Below are 20,277 nucleotides of genomic sequence, written 5' to 3' on the forward strand. Positions count from 1 at the left end.
GTTCCTGAAAACCATTCCCCCTTTTCCCCACATTATCCCCTCCCACCTCCCCTCTGGTTACTGTCAGTTTGTTCTCAATTTCAGTGTCTCTGGTTATATTTTGCTTGCTTGATTGTTTTGTTGATTAGGTTCCAGTTAAAGGTGAGATCATATGGTATTTGCCCTCACCTCCTGGCTTATTTCACTTAGCATAATGCTTTCCAGTTCCATCCATGCTGTCACAAAGGGTAGGAGTTCCTTCTTTCTTTCTGCTGCGTAGTATTCCATTATGTAAATTTACCATAGTTTTTGATCCATTTATTTACTGATGGGCACTTAGGTTGCTTCCAGCACTTGGCTATTGTAAATTTTGCTGCTATGAACATTGGGGTGCATAGGTTCTTTTGGATTGGTGATTCAGAGTTCTTAGGATATAATCCCAGCAGTGGAATTGTCTTGTCATCAATTTTCCAAAACACTGTTTTTTAATGACTGATGGAGGAGCTGAGGGACCAATTTCCCTACCTGAGTAAAAGCTACTTAATCATCATGATGCCACTGGCTCCCTCACCACAGCTACCCGGGATGGTGGGATCCTGCTCATCTCTGGGACAGGCTGCAACTGCCTGTCCCAAATAAACAAATATTTCAATCCAGTAGTTCTCAAAGTGTGAGGTTTCCAAGATCATTTTAGGGAGTCTGCAAAGTCAAATCTTAATATTTCTCTTTGAGGCTAGATTTTCTTCATAAATATTAACCAAATAGCATTATCATAATGATCTGAATGAAATAGCAGGTATGAGAGTTCATCTGTTTTCTATTAAGTCAGACGTTTAAAAAGTTGTAAAAATAGCCCTGGCTGGTGTAACTCAGTGGATTGAGCGTGGGCCTGCTAACCAAAGCGTTGCTGGTTTGATTCCCAGTCAGGGCACATGCCTAAGTTGCAGGCCAGATCCCCAGTGGGGGGCGCACAAGAGGTAACCACACATTGATGTTTCTCTCCCTCTTTCTCCTCCTCTTCCCCTCTGTCTAAAAATAAATAATTAAAATCTTAAAAAGAAAGTTAAAAAAAAAGTTGTAAAAATATAGAAGCAGTGCCATTCTCACAAAGGTATATTTTGGAAAATAACAGTTATTTTTCATAAAAATGTTATGTCAACATATAATGGGTTTTATTTTTGAATGAATAAACATTTTTAATGTCTTGATTTTAATTTCTGACATGGTAAATATTGATAGATATAATCCACATAACTGTTCTTTGGGACTCTTGCAATAATTTTTAAGTGGTTAAGGGGTCCTGAGATCAGGAAGTTTGAGGATTTCTCTTTCAAGCTATGGATGAACTGTAATTTATTTAACTATTCTGTTGTTGGGTATTTGGGTGGTTTCTTACTTTTTACTATTATATAATAAAAGGCTGATGTAAACATCTCTTCTAAAATTTCGGCGTTAAGTTTCTGTTTCTTAGGGTAGATTTATAGAAATAAAGATAATAATTTAAAGAATAAGAACTTTTAAAAAGATTCTTGATACAGATTGCTTTCTGGAAAGACTTTACTCATTTTTGCTTTCATCAGTTTTGAGCAGTCAGTATCCCTTAAACTAGATAGCATGGAATACTACTATTTAAAAAAAATTATCTGATAATTATAATACTAGTTTTCATTTATTGAACCCTTATTTTGTGCCAGATACTGTGCTAATAATCTAGCTTGGATTATCTCATTTAATCTGCCTTCCTATTTCATGAGATAATAATCTTTTGCTTTTTGAGAAAACAACATTGGAGAAGTGGTTTTTTTTTTTAATTAGATAGCTAATAAATAGTAGAACCAAGATTCACATCCAGATTTCTAATTCCCAAGTTTATATTGTGAACACTGATTTATTTTTAGATTAAGCTTTACTTACCACATCATACTAAATACCTTTATCTACTTTACATTGCATTATTTCAGCACATTACTTGACTTCTCTCATTTCTGAAATGATAGAATTTCCAAAGAACTTTATTCTTAGGGTGCTCTTGATAAATCCCTTATAAATCTAACTTTCTCCTTTCACTCTCATTTGAAGTCTTTTTTACCCAGACTGTGACTGAAATGTTTTGGGGTGCTGAGTTTATATACTTAAATACTTGATTCCTTTTTAGTACACAAACTAATATAACTTACACTCAACTCTTGATAATGTTGATTTGTGTTTGGAAAAAATCTGTTTTAATAAAATGTGTGGTCAGATAAATTTGGAAAATGCTGCACACTGACTTCCCTTGTCAAACTACATATTAGCATATTTGAGACTTCAAAAAGTATTTCTGGAAAGAACCCAAGACCCTTTTTAAAGTTAGTTGAATAGCATTTCACAAACATACGTGGCTACAGAATCCTCAGTGTGCATTATTACTATAGTTTAGTCTATCTCAATAGCACATTTCCTTTTCTGTGAAACATTCTCTCTGCTGATTCTTTAGGAATTTAGGCATACTATTTAATTACTGCTGTTTCTTATTTTAGTTCTTTGAGTTCCAAGAGCGAATAAATAATAATTATAGTATATGAACTTAATATTTGTTATCAAAAAAATGAATAGTTGAATGTCAATTTAAAAGTGGTATACTTCATAAGTGGATTCTTGGATTTATTTTCAAGAGACATGGAAACCCATTTAAATTTCATTTCTGCTTATAGGTAACAGGTTAATGTTTTTTCTCCATTATTCTTGTCTCTGTTTTTAACAGCTGTTTTTAAATGCTAACAATAAGGTGGCAGACAAGAACGAGAAAGACCTTGCCAACAAATTACTGACAGAAATAAATGAGGACCAGGTATCTACAAAGCCTGCATCTTGTTTCAGCTGAAGTCCAGAATCAGTCAGTGGGAGCAACTATTCCTGTACTTTTCTTCTTTTGTCTTAAAATACACAAACGTTATCTAATTCTAACCTTCATAAAATACTTTTGAAAATTGTTAAAAGCAATTTTAATTATTTTATCTAAAAGATCAATAGATTAAAATTGTGGTGGTTGATAGAAATGATCAACAGTGTTCCATTTGTGTATGTGTGCATTCTTTTCAGTGTGAGGAGATACAAAGTACAGGAATGGGATCCCAGTATCAGTGCTGTCCACTTGGCGGTGATTTCATATTTTTGGGGCTTCTTTTCCTAAGCATTGTGGTGTATTGGGACTTTAGGGCTTGTGAATATGTATGGTCAGTTTTAATATCTTGATTCTTTGCTTCTTGATTTCAAATAATGATTATAATTCAGTGGACAACCTGAATCTTGGAGGAAGGGAAGAAGATGCTGAACTCTTTGAGTCTTAATTTAGAATAAAACTTAACTTTTTTCTTTTCTAAATATTCAACTCTATATGGGGATAGGTAGTAATATATAATTTATGTTGCTTTTTGTAATAAATAGGTAATTTAGTTTGGATAGACCACCTACAAAATTGCTTTGTTTTTTTATTTCCAAAAATGTTTGTTTTCACATTTTGATGAGCTTACATGATGGCATAATTAACATTATCTTGATGTTCAGGTTTATAAATAGAGCTATAGTATAGAAAGAGACATGATAATCTTTTTTCTATTTTGGATGTGCAACATCAATTTTCAGAGTACTGTTTTAGATATCTCTAATTATTAGTCCCTTTTAAGGCCTACCTATAGATTCATAAAATAGTTATAATAGTCTTCTTAGAGGTTTATGTTAGTATTTCTAATTTTAGGTTCTGTGATGCCTAGTCCTCTTAAAGTCTAGGAAAGATCTTATTTGTATGAAATTCTGTATGCAGAATGTTTAATGCATATTGTTTGTTACTTACGTTATACTTATTTTATGTAATATTTAATAAACAAAGAACATGAACAAAAACCAAGATAGCAATTTAAATAACTTGCCTGAAAGTGGTAGTGCTTGGCTTAAAACAACAAAGATCAAATCAGTCCCCTTTTATTCAAATCTTTTTTAGTGGTAAGGAGAAGAAAATCCTATTTGTGGAGTGACTGCCTTCAAGTCATACTAATATATTCCCAAAAGCAAATTTTTGCGACCATTAGTTTTTTACAACTTTCTAGTCCTTATGCTACAGTTTCATGGTTAACTAAGCTTAATGATATAAGAGGCATGTTCAGTTTTTTCAGTATTGTTGAGGTTATATTTGTTTTGTTTTCATATTTGCTATAAATACACTGACCTGATATTTAACCTTTTTTTTTATGTTGAAGATTAAACAAATAGACAAAACTGTTTTTTTTTTTACAACTTTTAGCATTAAAGGTTACCTTCTCAAACACATGACATTGCTCATAGATGCATCTTTCATTTTCTGCTTCAAATTCTGCATATTATGTAAAAGTAGATAGACTTTATTGTTTGCAAGTATGATTAATTGATTGGTATATGCACATATACCATTTCAGGGTTTGGAAACTAAGTAGACAAGACTATTTTAAACATTTTATTATACATGCTAATAAAATATAAAGGTAGGACATTCATGTGTATTTTTAAGGAATATTAAAACATAATAGAATTTCCAGTGATAGACCTCCCTCCCTTCCTCTTGAGATTGTCCATTTAAAAAAAAAGCATGGATTAAGCTTGGTGTTTTGTGGTTTTCTTTTCCCCAAAATTGTAATGTAATGAGTGAATGTATCCATATTCTTCTTGACTTGTGGCTTATTTTCTGTCAAGTAGGCAACTTTTCTTGCAGGTTATAGTGTTTTCAGAAATCCATTTCATTGGAAGAGGAATGTATTGCATGTTAAGTAATTATTTTTTCAGGTTTTCAGAAACAAAGGTTTCCTAACTAACAGATCTTGACTACTTTTGTTAATTTCTTGTTTTTTTCCCCCTCTGGTAGGCATTTCAAGGACAGTTGGATTGTTTGGCTGTATCAACCATTCAGGCTTTGACAGCAGTAATGAACAAATCTCCAGCTGCTAAGGTGAAACATATATCCCCAATCTCCAAAATGTTATTTTAGATGTACAGTCATCTCTCGGTACCCATCAACTTCAGAACTCATCAAACCTTGTGCTCGTCACATTTTGATGAGTAAAAAATGTTTCAGCATTTGGTGCTTGCTCAGGACTCATCACACTTGTTAGAACTTGTATGAGCCACAACATTGCCCCACAAGAGTAAATGCTTCATCATTAGGTACTCGCCAGTTGTGGCACTCATCATGAGTTCTGGAACAAATTAACGATGAGTACCCAGGTACCACTGTACCAGTTTTTATTATGTAATTCCCGAAGTCATGTATGAAAATGTATAATATATATGGTTTCACGCCTGAAATGAAATACCATATTTTGCCGTGTATAACGTATACCTTTTTGCCCAAATTTTTGTGGGAAAAATAAGGATGCGCTTTATACATGGGAAGTACCTGAAATACCTTGTATCTGTTCTTGTGTTTTGTAATTATTTGTTACATAAAATTTCTTGCCCCATAATATGTTCAAAAATAAATACTAAAATTCCTTTATAATACAAAAACAAGGATATAAATATAAATAAATAATTGAATTAAAGAATTAGAACAAAAGATTTTTTTCCTGAAAATTTGGGCCAAAAACGTGGGCGCTTATTATACATGTCAAAATATGATAGTTCACAAAATATCTTAGTATAGGAATCATTTTTCTGATAATTTTAAAGACCGATGCCTGTTGGCACTACTTTGGGATTAAGACATTGATGACTAAACTGCAGGCGTGTAAGGATTTATAGCAGGGGTGTCCAACCTTTTGGCATCTCTGGGCCACAGTGGAAGAAGTAGAGTTGTCTTGGGCCACACATTAAATACACAAACACTAATGAAAACTGATAAGCAAAAAAAAAAAAGCCCGTGCATAATTTTCATGATATCCGCCACCACAGACAAGGAAAAAAGTCCTCACAAAATAACCCTAATTATGCAGCGGCCCTTTCAGTAATCTTTTAAAATCATCGAGCAGGTCCAAAAGTTTGTGATTGCTAGTATAGAGAATGTTCGTATCTCAGTAATAAAACTTAGTATGAAACTTAGTAATCTAAGTAATGTTTTGAGTAAATTTCTGACTTTGGTTTGGGCCTCATTCATAGCCATCCTGGGCCGCATATGGCCTGTGGGCCACAGGTTGGACACCCTGACAGTAAACACACGGGAACAGAGCACTGGTGTTGAAATGATTATTTTAAGTGATTCTATGATGGTGTGTTTAAAGAATTAAATTTTATATCCTAGCTTTTCTTCATTAATAATCACTCTCACTATTTGGTCAGTTTATAACTGCTGAGAACATGAACATTTTTGATATGTCAACAGCTCTACCAGTTGGGGACTTGTTTTTTCATATGGCCATGGAAAATCCTCTGCTTTGGTTGCAGTCAGGATTTTCTTTCCCTTCTCATTTCTTTCACAACCACTGGCTCTGTCCTGCTGTCCACTGACACTGATTTTGTGCTAGTAGTTTCCTCATTGAGTAGTATTGGGGATTAGTGAGAATATCTGTATAAAGGGGTAAGCGTAGTGCCAGGCACATGGTAAATGCTTAAAATAGTACTACTATTAACATTTACCTTTTTATCCATGACCTCTACTATGTTTCATGCCTTAATTATCTTTCTGGTACCAGAGATGAATGAATTACTCCTTGCTTCCTAAGCCAAGCTGTTAGTTGTATTCCACTCTTTGTTGATATTTGTTAGGAAATGAACTTTTGCCGTATATTGTTGCTGCATATAACTCTTGGTTAGATTTCTGCTAAATAGGCCTTTACAACTGTTAACAGGCTGACTTGAGAATGTATCTAATCTTCATTTAAAACAGTTTCTATAAGGATAAAGATCATTTTAAGTTCTAAGTAATTTGGCTTCTGAGTATAAAGGATTGCTTATACTGTATTATGAAATTCAAACCTTAAATGGTGTTCAAAGCATTTTGCAGCATCAGTTTTTTATAGTTTATAATGCCTTGCATGGTTAAAAATTTAAAATATTATTTAAATAAAAAGATTGTTTAAAACATACCTTTGTAAAAGATTTTCTTTCTATTCTTGGTTCACAATCAACTAGTTCCCTTTCTCAGAGACAACCAGTCTTACTCATTTTGTTTAAATATTTTGATTTTATAATGAGTGTGTATAGTTCTGCCTCCTTTACTGGACCAGTTTAGTGTTGCTAGGTTTTTTGGTTGTCTGCATATTTTACCTAATGGTTTTGTGTCTCACTATTTCAAAAATATGTGATTAGATCTTACTAAAGTGATCTTTGTGCTCTAGCATATTCAGACCAGTTAGATACAAAGAGTCAAAAGAAAATGACCCAGGTTGGTGGTTTTTTTTTTTTTTTTTTTTTTTGCCACTACTCAAAATTGCCAGGACTCATTACATTAGTCCTTTGAGACTGCTATCTGACTCCTGTTATTCCCAGATTCTCCTTATTTTTTCTCCATTTTTGTTTTAACTTAATGTAATACTGCTCTAATTATAAATCAAGTGAAGAAAGTAAAGAAAGTGTCATGTGACCTAGCCTATAAAATAATTTAAATATGCAACTATTGCTAGTTTTGTTTATTGTATATTTTAGTAGGTTATTATAAATTGTATGTCAAGGTATATGGAGTTCATTTTAAGATGAAGATATGTGGTTTGAGAAAACAGAAATGTTGAACTTATAATCCTTAATATTGATTAGCTTAAATGGACGTTATACAACATTTAAAAATATTTTCCAGCAAATCTGGTCTTTGAAAATGTGCTTTGATATGTTGATTTTCTCTCCCCTAGGAAGTATTTAAAGAAAGAATTGGTTATACACATATGTTTGAAGTATTAAAATCCCTGGGTCAGCCATCACTGGAACTACTTAAAGAACTTATGAATATGGTGAGTCTTTTTAGCTTTGTTAGAAATTCTGTTATTTCCCTATTAAAAATGGTAACTAACTTTTTATCTCTTACGTTGTTTTACAGGCTGTAGAGGGTGACCACACTTCAGTTGGGATTTTGGGCATTAGTAATGTCCAGCCTCTCTTAATTCTTATCCAGTGGCTTCCTGAGCTAGAATCCCAAGACCTACAGATCTTCATCTCTGATTGGCTGAAAAGAATTTGTTGTATTAATAGGCAGAGTCGAACTACTTGTGTCAATGCAAACATGGGAATTAGAATCATTGAAACCCTTGATTCCCATCCTGCCCTCCATCGAACTTGTGCTGAGAACCTGATTGCTCTCCATGGTTCCTTGGGGAGTCAGTCAGTGAGCTCAGAAGAAATCCGTCGACTACTAAGATTGCTGAGAGTGGATGCATCTGAGTGTTTTCACCCTTATACTACTCCCGTGACTCGAGCAATCCTGACAATGGCCCGGAAACAAAGTCTAGAGAGTGCACTGCAGTATTTCAATTTGTCCCATAGTATGGCAGGAATTTCTGTGCCTTCCATACAGAAATGGCCAGGATCTGCCTTTTCCTTCAGTGCTTGGTTTTGCTTAGATCAGGATCAGTTGACGCTTGGCAATGCTAACAAAGGAGGAAAAAGAAAACAGTTGTACAGGTACTGGTACATGTTATAAAATATAACTGAATACTGTCATAGGGTATATGCTGTGATTCTTAAAAAGGAAAAAGCTTTTCCAAGCATTTAGTTTTTACTTTATTTATTTTAATTTCTCAGGTAACTTTAATGAAAGTAGCAGCAATCCTTTTCCCCCCGCAGTGATATACAAATGGTTGAGCTCAAAAGCAGAAATGCAGCTCAAGGATCTAGTTTTCATATGTACAAGTTATGTGCCCAGTTTAATTATAGATGCTTTGTTGCTTTCATAATAATTGTATATCTCAAATATTTTGCTAATTCTGAGTTTAATTTGGAAACAAGTCTCATCTTAAAAATATTGTAAAAATGGAGAACAAAGGAATAATAAACTTGAAATTGAATCTCTCTGCCCCATTGGAGGTGCTAAATAATTGTATGAAGGACCAGAAACCTATGTATGTACATCCAAAATTAGTCACTTCAGTAGTAAGTTTTAATATACTTTTGATTTTTAAGGTCTCTATTCATCTTTTCTGAATCTTACTTAGGCAAATTTTTAAGATTTGAAAGTTTATAGCTTTACTATAATTTACTAATGGAATTCCACTTGTAAGACTATCTTTTATAATTTAATGAACTCTTAATGCCCAAAAAAGATTTAAAAATCATCTTTGAACCAAAGTAGGACTGATGTGTGGCAATAGAATGTAGGCCACAATGTCTTAGATATAAATATTTATGATGACCTTTATGGTTTTGTGTGCTTCAGATAAACTGAATAACTGACTTCAAAAGATTTGATAATATGTATTTTTGTTAGCTTTTTTACAGGAAGTGGCATGGGTTTTGAAGCTTTTATTACCCATTCAGGTATGTTGGTTGTGGCAGTGTGCACGAAAAGAGAATATGCAACAGTTATGCTTCCTGACCACAGTTTCTGTGATTCTCTCTGGGTAAGGCTTTAGGGCATCTCATTAAACTTCTTGATTCTTTCCTTTAAAAAGCACTCATTTGCCCTGATAGGTGTAGCTCAGTTGGTCGGACATCGTCTCACAAAGGGAATGGATGGTGATTCGATTCCTGGTCAGGGCACATGCCTAGGTTGCATGTTTGGTGCCAGGTTGGGATATGTACTACAAGAGGCAACGAATCGATGTTTCTTTTTCACATCTATACTTCTCTCCGTCTCTTTCTCCCTCCCTTCTTCTCTCTCTAAAAATAAATAAATCTTAAATAAAAACCGCACATTTGTTGAATGTCTATCAGGTGTTATCTGCTTTTCGAGTCGATTAATTTTTACTTAGTATTCATGTTTAAGTTTGCCTGTAAGGAGGTTAATACCATTTATCATTATTATTGTAAATTTAGCAGTAATCATTTTTCTGCTAAAAATTAAAATATGATTTCTTTCAAGTGTTCTAGAATTAAATTTGATTTTGAATTCAAGTTTAAAATGAGAATGTAAGTTGTTAAAAACTTCATTTCTGTTGCTTTTCTTAAAATATGAAATGGTTCTCATTAGAAAAAAATTGATTCTAAAGACTACTTATAGACTTGGAAAATATACTGTTGTGTGTAGATTTTCTAGAATAGTCATGTTTTTATAATACTACAGGAAAAAATGTTACTTGAAGATCATCATTTTACTCAACATTTAGTTATGCTTAATGTGCTGCTTTCACACAGACTAGTTATGGAGTAATATTCTGAAAAGATTGTCATTCCAAGAACTTAATATGATTTTTCTCCTTTTAAACACGTTTTACTTTGCCAGCACAACATAACCATTGTTCACATGCCTGGAAAAAGGCCCTTTGGGCAGAGCCTTGTCTACATCTACGACAACGGGCAGCAGAAGGCCTCTGCCCCACTCCGGTTTCCTGCAATGAATGAAGTGAGCACAGCTACCTTACTACTCATAGGACCAGTTCATTGAGAACTCTTGAAAAAAGTTTTGGTTTAGTGTAGAAAGTTCTCCTTGTTCTAACTACGTGCCCATAATTTTTAATGTTTTCTCTATATTAAGATACAGTAAGTTAACTCAGTAACTGATTAAGTTAGCCTGTCATCATCAGTTGAAATCAGACAACTTGTAATAAAGAAAAACAATTCAGGGAATAAACAAATGTAATTAAAGGCTTAGAAGAAAAGACTTAAAACAGCCAAAGGGAAACCAAAGAAATTGAATAAAGCAGAGCAAAAGATCCTTTAATAAACTTTCCAAGTATAGGAACAGTTACAAATTGTTATTATGGACTTGTTTCCTTTTCCATTGAATTTGAAACAACAATGAAGAAACTTTAAATCATTACATTGTATTGTAGTTAGGTATAAGATATAATTTATTTTCTAGGGTGACTCTTAAAGAACATTAGTGTAAAAGTTCTGTGAGAGTATTTGGATAATTTTGAAAGGACCTTTTGTGAAGGTAATAGGATGGGTTAGATTACTTCCCAAATCCTAGGATTCTGGTAATTTCTTGTTGATATTTATCTCAATGACCATTTCAGGGTAATCTATAATTAGCATTATTATACTGATGTTTAATTCTCTGTTTATAAATTTGAAGGGGGAAAAGGAGTTTTCTCTATTTAAGAATATAGTAAAGTTCTTAAAATTTTTTTGTTAATATATACTCATTAAAAATTTAAAATTTGATAAAGGATATAAAGTGAGTTATAAAAGTAATGTATCCAAGTCAGGTAGGCGGAAGGTAATGTCTGTAATGTTAGCTTGTGTGTGCACATGCACATACATGTCACAATCTAGCAAATGTACGTAGTTGCTTAATTTTATGAACTGTTTCATTTTAAATGCCATGATAGGAATTTAATTAAAATTGTGTGGTTTGTTTTGTTTGTTTCTTAATTTTTAGCCTTTTATTTCATGCTGCATTGGTTCAGCTGGGCAAAGAACCACCACTCCTCCACCATCCCAAATCCCAGATCCACCTTTTTCTTCTCCCATTACCCCTCATCGGACATCCTTTGGTGGAATTCTGTCATCAGCCTCCTGGGGAGCAACAATTGAAAAATCAAAATTGATTACCAAATTGATATCAGCAGGAACCCAGGACAGTGAATGGGGATGTCCCACATCTCTGGAGGGCCAACTAGGGTCTGTTATCATCTTCTATGAAGCACTACAACCTCCCCAGGTGAAGGCATTATATTTAGCAGGTGAGTATATTTACATTCATATAGTTTAATTCAACTTAGTTTTTTTCTGTTGCCTAAGCATGAAAAGTGGTTTTTTTTTTTTAATTCTCATCTGAGGACATGCTTATTGACTTTTAGAGGGAGAGGGAGGGAGGGAGAGAAACATTGATCAGTTGCCTCTTGTACCTGCCCCGATCAGGGACTGAGCCTACAACCGTCTGGTTTGTGGGACGACACTCCAACAAACTGACCAAACCGTCCAGGGCTGAAAAGTGTATTTATTTTAGTTGAAACTTAAAGGGAATCCCCCACCACTACACACCATACTTTTTTCCCTCTTGGCATTATTGAGATGTTACTGACCATATATGTATGTTTAAGGTATACAAAAGTGATGATTTGATACATATATGTATTGCAAAATGATTGCCATAATAGTTAACACCTCCATCCCCTCACATAATTACCAGTTTTATATGTGTTAATAATATTTAAGATCTACTTTATTTTTTCCTTTTTATCGAATTTATTTGGGTGGCACTGGTCACCCCAATAACAAAATTATAACAGGGTTCAGGTATACAATTCCACAACACATCATCTGTACACTGTATTGTGTGTTCACCACCCCAAGATAAGTCTCTTTCCATCATCATTAATCCCCCCATACCCTCTTCCACCTCTCTGAGATCTACTTTCTTAACAACTTTTAAGTGTGTTATACAGTATTACTAATTATAGCACACCATACTCTTTTTGGTAGGCCAAATAGAGCAAAACTTTGGGAAATATTTTAAACGTCATCCATAAAACTGCCTACTGTTAGTTCATTAGGACTGCCATAACAAAATACCACACATTGCATGATTTAAATACTATTTTATTACAATTCTGGAAGCTAGAATTTCAAGATCAATTGTCTGTCAGGCTTGATTTCAGGTGAGGCCTCCATTCCTGGCTGGTAGGTGGCTGCCATGTAGGCCATGTCCCCACATGGAGTCTCTGTCTGTGTGCAGAGAAAGTATTTCTGGTGTCTTTTCCTCTTATAAGGGGCCCTGTTGGACTAGGGCCTGACCCTCAGGACCTCAGTTAATCTTAATTACCTCTTTAAAGGCCTTTTCTCCAAATATAGTCACATTGGGGATTATACCTTCAACATATGAATTTTGAGAGTATGCAATTCAGTCCATAATGCTTTTGACAGATTTTAATAAAATGAGGAAACAAAATATAAGCCTGTCTTCATAAGAAATTACATGGCTGGTTCTAAAATCATGAGTTTTATTTCAAAACTTGTCATTTTAATAATTCGTGTGTTAATATACCTGAAGAATTCATGAAGGCAGTGACTTCATGATTTAGATAAAATTATGAGCTGTTTTTCTTTTGGCTTTTTCTTTTGGCTATGATTTAAAATATGCAGAGATTATTATTGGATCATAATTATTTAAAAAATTGTACCTATTTTTCATAGATTATTCAGGAGTTAAGCCTTTAAGTAGTCATGTATATTAACTCTTATTATAGAATAGCTTGTTATTTGTCAAAATTTCTTTTTTAGATTACATGGGAGTTTTGAGATGAATGAGAATGTCCAAACGTTCAAAGTGTAGAACTTTTCCATTACTTTAAAACTCACCAAAATATTTGAAGTTGAGCTTTATAATCCAAAAAATTCCAAATTAATAAGTCACATAATAAATTACATAATAAATTAATGTAATCATCACAGCTGTGTAGTTTGGATTTTGTTCTTACAATTGTTTCCACTTACAATTCTACTCTTGTAAATAATAATTATTTGTTATATAGTGCTCATAATGATCGTTTTAATGGCTGCATAATAATTGGATTCATAATTTATAATTTACCTGATTGTTTATCATATTTAAGATTGATGCAAACTTCAAATATTAAATATGAACTATTGTACTTACTGTTTTTTCTTATTTTGATATTTATTTATGATAAACTTCCAGGATGAAATTTAAAATGTTGAATATTTGTATGACTTTCAAAATATGTTACCCAGTCAGCTTCCAAAAGGGATATACCAGTTGACAGTCCCTACCAGTAATACATAAGTATACCAGGTTCATCACGGCCTCATTAAGGTGGAATGGTCAATACAGTTTCCTCCATTTTTGATATAAAATTGAACCAGTTTTAATTGTATTTCTTTGATTTTTTTTTTTAAGTCAAGAAGTTTTTCCTACTCATTTTTATTTCATTTCTGTGATACATATTCACATCATTGATTGTATTGCTGTTTTGTCATATAAATTTTAATTGGTTTGCATTAGATAAATTAATAGATACTTTGTTATATTTAATACTAGTTTTATAAATTTCCTTTCTGTAGTGGAGATTGATTCATCCCCCCAACTTTTCTAGGTATTGGATGAACTGGAAGTGTTACAAAAATAAAGGACATTTTGGCTAGTGTGTTTTAGGAGCTTCAAAGAGCTCAACTTTAAATTTTGTTCTGATTACACAGAACCAAAGAGGCCGTATCTATTCACTGATATGTGTGTATGTGTATAAATAATTTTCAGGTCCAAACTGCTTAAGCCCTTGGAAATTTCAAGAGTCTGACATGGCCGACCTGTCTGGTAACGTCCTTCTTCACTACACTGCAAAGGTCAGAGTAAATGCATGGAATGTTCATTTAGTTGTAACTATGCTATCTATGAAGTAGAATTCCTTTTTAAATTTTGTCATTTCAGTGGGTAATTGAGAAGGAAGGGTTTGGATTGCCATTAAAAATTACTACTTTTTAAAGGAAGTTGAGAAGCATTAAAAATAAAGGTATGCCTCTCAACTACGGTTCAAATGTGATCATTAGGCATCCCAATAGTATGAATGGGAACAACTGTAGTGGGAATTTGTACTAAAGAATTGACTTCAGTTAATGAAACTGTTTAAACGTTTTTCTCCTACTTTTGGGGGAGGAGAGAGAAAACAGAATTTGCTCAGCATTTGCTTTGTAACTTTTTAAATACGTTAGTCTGAAAAAAAAAAAAGAAACATTTACTTAGAAGGAGAAAAAGAGACTACCTATGCTTAGTCCTTTTTCCTTGGACAAAAAAGATCAACAAGGACTGAGGGAAAGAAGATCAAAGGTAAAACTGGGAAGAAGAAAAGGGAGAAAAGGCATAAACAAATTGTATCAATTGCTTTCATTATATTCAATTTGACATTGACATAGAGAATGCTTTTGCTGTGTGAGATTATACATTGTAGATTTTTTTTTTTTAGTTTAGCCTGCTAGTGTATGGCCATTATTTATTACATTGAACACTCATTTGTTATATCTAGTCTAATAAAATTTACTTATTGTTATTTTCCCATAACTTCTTATTTTGATTAATTTCAAAGTAGAGAGAAGTTGAAAGAATGGTAAGGTGAAATCCTGTATACTGTTCACCTAAATTTCCCAATTATTACATTTTGCCACAGTTTTCCTTACCTGTCTTTCTCAAATCATTTGTGGAAGCAGATTGACGTAGATATCAAGACACTTTAATCCTTTTTCCCCATATAATCATTAACCTATCTAAAAAAATTATCAATAATTCAAATAGTGTATAACCCATATTCAAATTTTCCTAGTTTTCCTTAAAATACTTGCTTAGTGTTTGAGTTTGCTGTCATTTTTACTGTTCATATTTTTTATCTTCTTTTTCTTAGATAAGTCCCTTTAACATGTCATATAATAAGGGCTTGGTGATGATGAACTCCTTGAACTTGACCTTATCTGAGAAGCACTTTATCTGCCCTTCCATTCTAAATGATAGCTTTGCTGGATACAGTATTCTTGGATGTAGGTCCTTGCCTTTCATGACTTGGAATACTTCTTTCCAGCCCCTTCTTGCCTGTAAGGTCTCTTGAGAAATCAGCTGACAGTCTTATGGGAACTCCTTTGTAGGTAACTGTGTTCTCATCTCTTGCTGCTTCTAAGATTCTCTCCTTCTGTTTAATCTTAGGTAAGGTAATTATGATGTGTCTTGGTGTGTTCCTCCTTAGGTCCAGCTTCTTTGGGACTCTCTGAGCTTCCTGGAAGTCTATTTCCTTTGCCAGATTAGGGAAGTTCTCCTTCATTATTTGTTCAAATAAGTTTTCAATTTTTTGTTCTTCCTCTTCTCCTTCTGGCACCCCTATAATTCGGATGTTGGAAGGTTTCAAGATGTCCTGGAGGTTCCTAAGCCTCTCCTCATTTTTCTGATTTCTTGTTGCTTCATTCTTTTCTGGTTGGATGTTTCTTTCTTCCTTCTGCTCCAAACCATTGATTTGAGTCCCAGTTTCCTTCCCATCACTATTGATTCCCTGTACATTTTCCTTTGTTTCTCTTAGCGTAGCCTTCATTTTTTCATCTAATATGTGACCAAATTCAACCAGTTCTGTGAGCATCCTAATTACCAGTGTTTTGAACTGTGCATCTGATAGGTTGGCTATCTCTTCGTTGCTTAGCTGTATTATTTCTGGAGCTTTGATCTGTTCTTTTATTTGGGCCTTTTTTTTTTGTCTTGGCGCGCCTGTTATGTAAAGGGGCGGGGCCTTAGGTGCTCACCGGGGCGGGGAAATGCTGGTTGCTGAGCTGTGATGCTGTACGTGGGGAAGGGACAGAGAGGCAGCAATGGCACTTGCTCCACTCTGTGCGGGATTTCAGTCACTCTCTCCGCTACCCACAATCACACTGGGCCCCTCTAGTGCTGATTCCCGAGTGGGTGGGCTTGTGCATGCTCTAGGCCCCTGTGGGTCTCTCCAGCAAACTCTCCTGTGAGGCTGGGAGTTTCTCCTGCTGCCTCCTCAACCCCCATGGGTGTTTTCAGTCAGAGGTTTGAGGCTTTATTTCCCTGAGCTGGAGCCCTGGGTTGCGAAGTCTGTTTCGCCTCCCCACCGTTCCTCCCGGTTTATCTATGTGAGAATGTGGGGCCCCGGGGTCTGCTAGCAGTCACACTGCCTGCCCCGTTCGCCCCACAATCCGCCAGTCTCTGGGTCCAGCTGCATTGCCTCGAGTCCTGTCTCTGCCCCTCCTACCGGTCTGGATGAATGTTTCTTCTTTATCTCCTTGGTTGTCGGACTTCCTGCGGTTCGATTTTCTGTTAGTTCTGGTTGTTTGTTTTTAAATTGTTATTTTCCTTCTTTTGGTTGTGTGAGGAGGCACAGTGTGTCTACCTACGCCTCCATCTTGGCCGGAACTCTCCTAAAATACTTGCTTAGTCTTTTAAAAATTTAAACCTGGAGGCCCTGGTTGGGTGGCTCAGTTCATTGGAGCATCATCCCGTACACCAAAAAAGGTTGCAGGTTTGACTCTGATCAGGGCATATACATAGGTTTCAGGTTCAGTACCTGGTCGAGGCACATATAGGAGGCAACTGATGAATGTTTCTCTCTCTGTTTCTCTCTCACCACCCCCTCCTACTCCCTCTATTCATCCTCCCTTCCTCTCTCTCTAAAATCAGTAAACATATCCTTGGGTGAGGATTTTAAAAAATTACTTTAAAAAATTTAACCCTGGATCCATTTGAGGTTCATGTGTTGCATTGGTTATAGTGTCTCTGAGTCTCTTATTTTTTTTTTGTTTCCCATTTAACTTTTTTCCAAAGATACATGTTTGTTCACCAAACTAGATTTAAGTCATTTCTTGTCAGAGGCTATATCTTATGCTTATTTGCATTACAACTATCTAGTACAGGTAGATAGGGAATAATTAGACTTAATCTCATCTAATGTATTTGGTATATTATATATCTAGACATGTGATGGCTAACTGGGTTTTTTTGATATTATAGTTGTCATATTTTTTTTCAAAGTAATTTTGAAGAATTAAAGGTTGAATTTTTACTATTGGAAGTAAAATTTCTCTCATACTAAAAATATAGCCATTATTCTTTTCTTCAAACCAAAACATGTCAAGTATATGCAGTAAAACAGTTTATTGGAGGAATGTTTCTTAAATATGGTGATATGGCATGCTACATGGATTTTCTGGTTACATGAGTTTGGAGGGATGTTGCATTTTGTATATCTCTCTTGGAGACTGATGATATGCTTGATAAATTCTGCTATAAAAACACTAATTTACTTTTGTTTTATCCTACTTTTTCACCAATTATTTGAACATAAAACACATTTTGTATTTTGTCTCAGTAATAAATGCTAGTTTGGGAAAAGCTGCTATAGAGGATTTTTGACAGTCAGCAGTTTGTTATTTTTATACTCATTTTTAGGAGGTGTTTAACCATCTGTTTGCTTAAAATTTGAGTGTCTTCTCTGTGCCAAGAATTGTCTGAACTTTTAGGATACAAAGATGAATCAATTAAAGCCCATGGCTTTATCAGAAGCTTAAAATGTAAAGTTACATTAATGTGTAAAAAAATTAAGTGCAATGCTTTATATGTATTATTTCATTTAATCTTCACAAAAGTTCTGAGGGGGCATGTGGTATTATCTGTATCTTTTCTAAACTCTAGTTTTCTGTGACTGAGTAAAGATAAGTAACTTGTCTAGCCTTCTATTCTAGTGAATGGCCAGCCGGTTTAATTCATATCCTTAGCCATTATATAATATGTCTGTGCTGGGATTATGTACAAAATACAGTGCAGGTACAAAGGAACAGCAGTTTGTTTTTCCAGGAGGTTAGATATCGTAGAAAACATGGTTTGGTTTGTGTTTTAAAATGCAAAGTTGAGAAGGGATGTGGAAGGCACAGCAAGCAGCACCTACAAAGGCATAGAACATAAAACTATGTTCTGCATGTATTTGGGTATAGTGTATGAAGCAGGAAGAGATGATGGCAGAAAATGAGATTAGAGGGCAAATGGAGGCCCTATCATAGCAAACCTGTAGTAGGCTAAATAGTAGGCATTGGGTAGGATTTTTAAGCAGAAGAGTAATTCAAAGTTTGCATTTTAGAAAAAGGTCTCATGTTGCAATGTGGAAGTCAAATTGGAGGTATAGGAGACTGGAGGCAGTCATATCATTATGAAATTGGGTCATAGGTACACAGGTACTGAAAGTAAGGTAGTAATGGGAGAAAGACATTTCTGTCTCTGACACTAATGCAGTGTACACTGAGTTAATGTAAACTCAATTTACATTTGTCTTCCTAAAGCAATTTTTCTCAGTTGCCTTAAGAGGGAAGTAACAGCTGCATCATCTGTGTTGACATTTGTAGTTTTCTTTTTTGAGTAGGGATTAGATTTTATGGATGCTTCATTACCTGCAAATTCACAGATTGAATGTGAAGTTACCTGCTTTAGAATCCTGTATGAAGTTGACAAATTACTTCAACAATTTCTAGAGTTTCAGACTAAGCTCTTAATCTGAATATAACTAGAATCAGTCAGTAACATGAGGGAAAATAGTGTCTTATGCATGTGATTGGATTTTCATATTGTAATATATTGTTCTGTGACTTCTATATCATACTTTAGTCACACTTAAAAAAAAATTCCTCACCCAAGAGAAATATCAATGTGGTAGAGAAATATCAATCGGTTATCTACCATATGTACCCTGACTGGGAATTGAACACACAACCTTTTCTGTGTACAGGATGATGTTCCAACCAACTGAGCCACCCAGCCAGGGCTTTAGTCACACTTTTTTGTGGGCTATGAAATTGTGCGTAGGGAAGTACTAATGGGAATAAAACAATGAATTTTTTAAAAAGTCAAGAAAATCTTCTTGCATACATTGGTTTAAAAGAGGAAAAATTTAAAACTTTGTGGTTGGTGAATGGTTCTAGCAGTAGTTCAACTACCAGATAATAAGCAGCAGTGACCTGCATTTGATGAATGAGTACTTTAGAATCTAGCCCTTGATTCTTTTAAGAAATAATCAGAGAATAGTAATACTAAACTTAATGTTGTAGGCATCTTATTAAATGTGCTATATCTTTTTAAAATTATGGTGAAATGTTCCATCTGTAATTAAAGTTATGTTTTGTCTTTATTGCACTTAGCTGTTTGACTTGTTTTTTGTTTGCTTTTTATACTTAGGCCTGCAAAAATTCAATCTGTCTTGATTTGTCTACTAACTGTTTGCATGGAAGGTTAACAGGAAACAAAGTAGTGAACTGGGACATTAAGGTAAGTTAATGATACACAGCAGGCAACACATTATGTAAGTTTACCGATCCTTTACAGTGGTTTACCATTTGATCACCATCAGATTGATCTGAGTAATGTCACCATTAAAAAGTTTGCAGGCAAGATATACAGTTTGAAGGATGAACAAATAAGTAGTGAATGAATGATTTGCCAGAAATTTACTTTTTAAACATACTATCAAATTTTTAGGAGAAAAATACGAGGGGGGACCAAAAAAAACCCAAACAAACTGGAATTGTCTTCTGGAGGGCAGACACCTTGTAGTTTGGGTTTCCACACTACATGAGTGTTCTAAGAACCCATCTGTATCAGTGTACCAGCTGGCGTTGTTGTGATAGGCTGCATTTGGCTTCCTATCACAACAGTGAATTTATTTCAAAGACTCTTTCAATATGTTTGCCCATTTCATGATGTATGATTTACAAGTGCACCTGCCCACACCATACTGAACGTTCAGGAGTTTTTGACCAAAAATGGCACGACCCCTG

General features: G+C 34.5%; 1 protein-coding gene across 8 annotated transcripts in view; it reads left to right on the forward strand.

Moving 5' to 3' along the window:
• The window catches only part of NBEAL1 (neurobeachin like 1), a 159,208-nt gene that overhangs the window by 57,026 nt on the left and 81,905 nt on the right, over positions 1–20,277 (forward strand). For 7 of the 8 annotated variants that reach the window (XM_045197990.3, XM_071220689.1, XM_024563678.3 and 4 more), the window contains 9 exons: positions 2,723–2,809; positions 4,853–4,936; positions 7,767–7,865; positions 7,952–8,532; positions 9,335–9,467; positions 10,289–10,408; positions 11,390–11,693; positions 14,228–14,313; positions 19,679–19,768. In XM_045197990.3, the coding sequence (XP_045053925.2) occupies positions 2,723–2,809; positions 4,853–4,936; positions 7,767–7,865; positions 7,952–8,532; positions 9,335–9,467; positions 10,289–10,408; positions 11,390–11,693; positions 14,228–14,313; positions 19,679–19,768 (1,584 nt within the window). The remainder of the gene's footprint in view (positions 1–2,722; positions 2,810–4,852; positions 4,937–7,766; positions 7,866–7,951; positions 8,533–9,334; positions 9,468–10,288; positions 10,409–11,389; positions 11,694–14,227; positions 14,314–19,678; positions 19,769–20,277) is intronic. The other variant, XM_024563682.3, reaches the window with a different exon arrangement.

This window comes from Desmodus rotundus, chromosome 2 (assembly GCF_022682495.2).
Source record: "Desmodus rotundus isolate HL8 chromosome 2, HLdesRot8A.1, whole genome shotgun sequence".
Lineage (NCBI taxonomy): Eukaryota > Metazoa > Chordata > Mammalia > Chiroptera > Phyllostomidae > Desmodus > Desmodus rotundus.